General features: G+C 45.3%; 1 protein-coding gene across 1 annotated transcript; it reads right to left on the minus strand.

Moving 5' to 3' along the window:
• Positions 1 to 778: 778 nt before the first annotated feature.
• Positions 779 to 6,324, minus strand: mycn (MYCN proto-oncogene, bHLH transcription factor). Its single transcript, XM_085432012.1, has 3 exons — positions 6,193 to 6,324; positions 5,134 to 5,770; positions 779 to 2,903 (listed from the first exon to the last, which is right to left on the minus strand). The coding sequence occupies exons 2-3, from the start codon at positions 5,747 to 5,749 to the stop codon at positions 2,104 to 2,106; spliced, it is 1,416 nt and encodes a 471-aa protein (XP_085288138.1). The 5' UTR covers positions 5,750 to 5,770; positions 6,193 to 6,324; the 3' UTR covers positions 779 to 2,103.
• Between the last annotated feature and the right edge of the window lie 853 nt (positions 6,325 to 7,177).

Genomic DNA, 7,177 nt, shown 5'->3' on the forward strand with positions numbered 1-7,177 from the left:
TATTAGTGCACTTCTCTCTTTCTTATACCCTCTGTGAGCACACTGCTGTGCTAAATGGCTATACAGACCGTGGCAACAGATTTCTCTTTCAGCCATCTCCAGAGAGCGCCTGAACAGGCTCGTGAAAGGCGCATATTTGGGCTAAGGCCCAACACAGGATGCACAGAGGGAAGGAGGAGAGGGAAAAAGGGGAAGAGCAGGTGGGGAGGGGCAAAGCCATGTGGCCTATGTTGGTAAACAGTATCCAGCCTTGTCCTGGCATCGTGGCAGGCAGCGCACAACACCGGAGATATCAGGCGCCGGGGCCACACACAGACCACAACAAAAGGTAGACACACATTTGCATTCATACACACACACACTCGGGCAGAAATACACAGACTACTAACAGACAAATAAAAGCCTCACTCTCGTGTCTGCCACTCAGCAGCTGCTCCAGTTTCCATAGCAACAGCCTGAACAATGTAGTAGGAAGAGCTGCGCTGGTGAGAGAGGAAAATAGAGAGGTGTGTGTGTCTGTGTGTGTGTGTGTGAACTGAAGTGAGTGAGTGTGTAGGTGTGTGTGTGGGTGGGTGTGAGAGGCTATGCAGGGGGAGGTAGCTGCAGGGTGCGGAGACAGAGAGCATTCAGAAGACACTCGCTTTCTTTGTCAGGATGAGTCTTTGAGAGCAGCACAACAAATACAGAAATGTGGAGGCAAACAGGGAAGTAAACAGATTGAGGCAGATATGAAAGGGTGACGAGGTTAAAAAAAAAAAAATCCACAAAGGCAAAGATGAAGATTTTATGATATCTATTTATTTTTCAAAATGAGGTATTTCAAAGTGCTATGAGTTGCAGCACTAAATGTACATTTTAAATTGAGAAAAAAAAAAAAAAACAAACACAAAAAAACAAACATCTTATATCTGTTTACCCAGTTCTATGCACCCGATAGCAAATATAAACAAAAAAAAAGGAAGAAAGAAAAAAAAGGCCAGGTACATGAGGATAGAACACATTTTCTGTACAAAAGAATTATTTGAGATAGAAGAAAAAATGACGAGATAAAGTGATATCTACCAGGAACTCATTTTCATACGAAAATATAAGTATCAAATTTAGTATGTATCAGGTTCACACTAAAAGCATAAAAGGTGTGTTGAATTAGTAATATAATACAATACAAAGAAAGGGAAGAGAAAGAAAACAATATATTGTTATATTACAAAGTTTCATGACTCTCAAAATTGAGGCCTTACAGTACTTTTAAAGGTATATAAACTTCCAGTCTAAATGTTGGCAGCTTTCTGACATGTATATATATATAAAAAAAGAACAAGGACAAACTGTATTACAAAACAAGGCAGATCTGAGTGTATTTTGTCTGTACACTATTGTTATATACAAAAGTGTCGGCTAGCAAGGTGCGCAGTTATACATCCACTGACTTGGTTTGAGCACCAGTGTGAGAAGAGTGAGGGAAAGAGGACCTGTAGTGGCATTGTTTATGTGACACCTCAGTCATCAGTCTTTTCAGTTTTGCAGTGGTGAAGGCAAAGTAAGTGTGCACTTCTTCTTGTACATGAACTCTCCAAGCAAAGTGCCCTCCAACACCCGTCCCTGTGGGAATAACTAGATTCCAGGCTGGTGTCACAGTGAGTACAAAAAAAGTACAAATAGAAATTATATTTTTTCAAAAACAGAAGAAGGGAAGACCAAAAAAAGTGTCCTCTCTCCTTCCTCATGCTTTTTTGTTTTTTTTTGTGTGTGTGTGTGTGTGTGTGTGTGTGTGTGCGCGTTTTTAATCTTTCTTTAATGTGACTGGATTGAAAAAAAGTAAACCCTAAACATTCTTAACGTCAACAAATGTGCAAAAAAAGTGGCGGCAGTGAAAGTCCGAGCATCCCCCCGCCCCCGGCACCCCGCCCCTCCAAGGTGTGTGTTGACATCTGAACATAAACATCCTCTGAGATGTTGTGTTGGTGTGTGCACGTGTGCAACAAATATGAAGGCCTCTGTGTGCATCTTCTTGTGTATCAGACTTGAGTTGATGCAGAGGGGTGGGGGTGGGGGGGGTCGTCCAGGGTATATTGTGAGTGTTTGTGTTGTAGCACTTGTCTGTTAGCGAGTCCTTGCGTGCTCCAGCCTGCGCATCAGCTGTTGCCTCCGGACCTGGAGCCTTTCTTTCTCTTGCTGGAGCCTCATCTCTTCCGTCTCTAGCGAGTTCACATATTCAGTGGCCTTCTTAAGGATGAGCACCTTCGCCGCCTTCTCATTGTGCGCCAGCTCCGGCACGTGGTCGCGCAGCGTCAGGAAGCTGGATCGCAGGTCGTTGCGGCGCTGGCGCTCCAGGATGTTGTGGTTGCGTCGGCGCTCGCTGTCCTCTGAGTCGGAGCTGCCTCTCGGGCTGCTGTCCCCGCTGGAGCTGCGCTTGCTGCGCACCCCTGATGTGCTGGTGACTGAACTGCAGGATGAGGAGGAAGATGAGGAAGATGAAGAGATGGTTCTGGAAGGAAGGCGCGGGGCATCAGACATCTTTTGCTTCTTTGGAGGCGGGGTTGGGTCATCGTCTGAAGCATAGGGTGAGGGGGCTGCGTAGTTATGTTGCTGCTGGTGGACTGAACTTCTCTTCAAGATGAGCTCCTGAGGAGCCCGGCTGACGAATCGACTCACCACACCGGAACCGGACCCTGAGACAATTCCTTTTGCATCTTGACTTTTGGGGTGTACAGAGATGGTGACAGTGCCTGACGCCATGGGTGATGCCTTGGTGATTGTAGAGCGCCTCTTCTCTACTGTGACTACATCAATCTCCTCCTCATCTTCTTCTTCTTCTTCCTCCTCCTCTTCTTCTTCTTCGTCTTCCTCTTCTTCGTCTTCCTCTTCTTCGTCTTCCTCTTCTTCATCTTCGTCTTCCTCTTCTGAGAAAAGAAAACAACGTGAGTGATTAATTGCTCTGACACAGCACTATTCCATCTGTGTGTGCCAGCAAGTGGCAGGTATACATGTGAGCGAGATCAAGGTGTAGGAGAAAGAATGTTGCTCAATACTGTTTGCACAAGCAGAAACCTCTTAATGCTTAGTGTCAGTGATTTGGTAACTAATCTATTCTGCAGGAATTGACACGTTCAGTGTCAGCGCTGAGCAGACAGGCTGGATTTCTGCATTTCATTCTCCCTCCCTTATTCAAAACTTTCTTAATCTTCTCTGGAGATAAGACAGCTTTAGTCTGGTGCTTTCAGTCTATCGGCACACCTCCACTCACACTGAAAGTGTGCCAGTAGAATCAGATGCATTAAGAACTTAGGTTTAACTCTGACCTCTAAAGTTAAAAGCCTCATTTCCACCTGAGCTCTTGATCTTAATACATGTGCTAATGTTGAGATGAGCAGGTGACCCTTATCATCCAGGGGTGCTTTTGGAGGTGACAAGAAGTGACCAACCAGAAGCAGAGCGTGAGACCCCATTAAAATGCCTTTGTTATAATGGCTCCCATTATCAGCTCAGGAGCATCTGAGGAGTGTGGCATTTTACAGCTTATGGTAACCCACTTCAGACACTACTGCACCAGAATGTCTGAACACATGCTGCACACACACACACACACACACACACACACACACACACACACACACACACACACACACACACACACACACACACACACACACAGATGTTATTCCTGTCATCACAACAAAGCTGGCCACAGCTGGCTGGATGAGGGGGTGTCCCTGATTTTGCCACATGTGTGGCTGAGATTTAGCTCTTGTTGTTTGAAATTCAGAATGGAACAACTCTTTAATTGAGGTGGAATGGAATATAAAGAGAAGAAAATCAATTCATGTCTGAGCAGATATTAGTTTCAGTTTGTAAACAGGAAAATGAAGAGGAGCAGTGCCTGACCCTGCTTTTCCTGCGAACTGCTTCTGTTTTTTGTTTGTTTGTTTTTTTAAATGGGGGTCCTCACAGTTTATCTTTTAGGGTCAGTTTCCCCTTAATGTAAAAGTGCAGAAGGCGTGCTGCACAACGAAGAATGGGTCGCTTCAAACGCCAGAAGCGCATCGGGGCGGCAGTGTGCGCTGGACGGTGGGGCGGCAGGCGATCGGATCACCAGCCTTTAAGCTCCAGACCTGGAGGGGCGCCAGGGAGACAGCTGTCGAGATGGAGCGCTTGTTCAAAGCTGTCACCCCCCTCCCACACACACACGCACACACACGCCTAAAAGAAGCTCTCCTCCGTCCTCTTTTATTCGCTGTAGAGGAGGTGTTTGGCAAGGTTGGCTGAGTCTATCCTCTGTGCCAAGCTGGGGGACTTTGTACTACAGTTCCACAACGAAAACACGCTGATAAGGGCTGGTGTTTGTTTAGGGAACTTATAAAAGACCGGTGATGGAAGTCTTAGTTTTTAAGTACACATAACATTCATTACCCAATCTAAACACATCTAACATTATGATCCTGACACAAATCCCGTATTTCCGTTTTAGACATTATTTCTTGTTTTCTCTTTCTGAGTATTAATTTTAGATATCCCCTCATGTCGGGCGGCAGTTGGCTCAGACTGTCTGTCTCAGACTGTGGAGTAAGTGTCAGTTTGTCACCCACTGTGCGCAAATTGTCCCTCAATTCATGCGTAATGAAAGCGTTCACGGTACCGTGAACCTGACACTTTATCAGCTCATCGCATTATTAAACACCTTTTCATCTCCTCCCACAACCTGGTCTGACTGTGTGTGTGTGTGTGTGTGATGTCTTTTTGTTTTGCTCAGATGCCAGCTGAGTTCAGTAAGTCACAGAATTCCCCATTTTACCGCCATCTGCCGGATGGAGACCTTGTTGATTACATAAACCTCGTTCACTGTGTCACTACTCCACTGCGCGATCGTGTGTGTGTGTGTGTGTGTGTGTGTGTGTGTGTGTGTGTGTGTGTGTGTGTGTGTGTGTGTTATGTCTAACGAGGTAATCCGATTCTAGACCAGTCATATGAACAATCTGCACTCACTCCGATTTGTTAGGGTAGGGGCTTACAACAAAAACAACAGCAACGAAAACAACCAACACAATACTACTACTGATAATAATAATAATAATAATAATAATAATAATAATAATAATAATAATAATAATAATAACAACGTCTTCAAATCCTTACCAGAGTCACTAGGCGCGCTCCCGTGCACCGTGGATGTTTTAATGGTCCCAGATGAGTCCCTGGTGCTGTTTTTCTTGTTGATCGGGAAAGGGAACACTACTGTGGGGTCCACACACTCTGACATCGAGTTGCGGCTCACCACCTCCTGCGCCTTGACGCACACACTCCTGCTGCCTGCTGTCGCCGTGGAAATAGCTTTGCCGAGTTTCTCCGTAACCACCCGTTCCAGCTTTTCCCTGGCAGAAAAGCCACTCCACATACAGTCCTGGATGATGATGCTGTTGGGATTAGAATCCAAAGCGGAGCCGAACAGATCGTCGGATGCTCCCCATATATCGTCCCCAGGCAGGAGCAGCAGCTCGGATGCCCAGTCCAGTGGGTCCCCTAACCCGAAGCCAAGGGGGTCTGCTTCCAGCGAGGCAGTTGCCGGCTCTCCCGGTAGCGCGGCGCGGCTTGGAGAGAGGGGCGGAGTGGGCAGCAACTCGAATTTCTTCCAGATGTCCTCCCCCGGTGGCGCAGAGTCGGGACCGCAGAAGTAGAAGTCCTCATCCGGATAGAAACACGGTTGTAAGGAGTCAAACTCCAAATCGGAGTTTTTACTTATGATCGCCGGCATTCTATCCCACAATCGAAAAACCTGTGAAGAGACAAAAGATGATTTAGTCCTCAGTGAAAGAGCGTCTCGTCACATTCCTTCTCTCCTCTATCACACCTGAAAACGGCACTGTAGAAAGAGCATGAGCCAAAGCCCACACACAGACCCAGTCTGCTTGACTGAATTCCGCACTAACTCTTTTGTGGGGTTTAAAAACCACAAAAATCTCAGAGGAGAATGTGCGTAAATGTGACCATGACGCACAGGCGGTGCAAAATGACTTTTGACGTACGATTCGCTAAAGACCCCCCAAGAAAAAAGATTAAGAAACAAAAAGCATGCTTACCAAAAAAATCAATCAATCAAATGACAACAATGAAATCGAGCAGACACTATGTTTTGCCTAAAATGGGAGAGAATAATAACACTCGTACGTTAAGCTGCTGAAGTGTTAAGACACTCACCTTGTCCTGGCTTGGGATGATGTACGAAATAAAAATTTCTCGTATCTCGCAGTCAGTAATACAGAGACCAGAATGTGAGCAGTCATCTACTTTGGGAGCAAACACAGTCCTCTGACACACTTTCTGGATGGCCACAGAGTGTTATACACTCAGTAAAGCGCTAGGAAGCTCCTCCCTCTCAAAGCGGGGGTCGGGCTTTCGTTTTGATGGACGCGGGAGACAGGAGCTTTCTTTCAAGGTGAATGGAGAAAACAGCCTAAACATCGTGAGCAGGAACGAAAGCCGGGGGGGATGAAAAAGGTTAAAGGATGCAAAAGAAAAGTGTAAATGAGAGAGTATTCTCATCATGCATTATTGATACACTCAGACAAACTGTCTTATCTGTTCAATGGGGTGTCATAGGAAACTGAAGTAGAAGCAAAACAAAGTGCAAGCTGGTGTTAGTGAGCTTTACCCCAAGTGTTTTATCTCTGTTTAAAATTAATTAATTGATTATTAATTGAGCTTTTGAGTTGAGAAAACAAAATAAAACAAAAGAAGAAACATTCTGGGATGGAAGTAACAAAAACCAACATAATACATTAATCTTTTATAAAACTCATTTTAGAACAGGGTAAGACTCAGCTTTATAAATGCAATCCATGTGTTTATGTATTTGTTTAAGTTGTTACGAACACGAGTCAGTAATTCAAAATTATGTTAAGAGATGTTTTCCTGCACAGCAAACCCTCCTGGCCGTGTAGCTGTCCTGTAGAGCTCTAAATGCCATCTTCTCTTTTGTCTGTGGACCACCAGCATCTCAGGATGAAAGACAAAGTAGGGCTCACTGCGCCCTCACACGGACACACCCCAAAACAACAGTGGAAACGCGCTCTAACACGACCGAGCGAGCAAGACAAAGACATAAAAACACCAGATCGGGTTTTTTTCTCTCCGCCAAAATTAAAGACAGAATGCAAGTCGGGAAAAATACCAAACTTCTCCT

Source organism: Copadichromis virginalis, linkage group LG15 (assembly GCF_057382275.1).
Source record: "Copadichromis virginalis isolate Kocher_CV1m ecotype Utaka linkage group LG15, C_Virginalis_male_GT1.1, whole genome shotgun sequence".
Classification (NCBI taxonomy): domain Eukaryota; kingdom Metazoa; phylum Chordata; class Actinopteri; order Cichliformes; family Cichlidae; genus Copadichromis; species Copadichromis virginalis.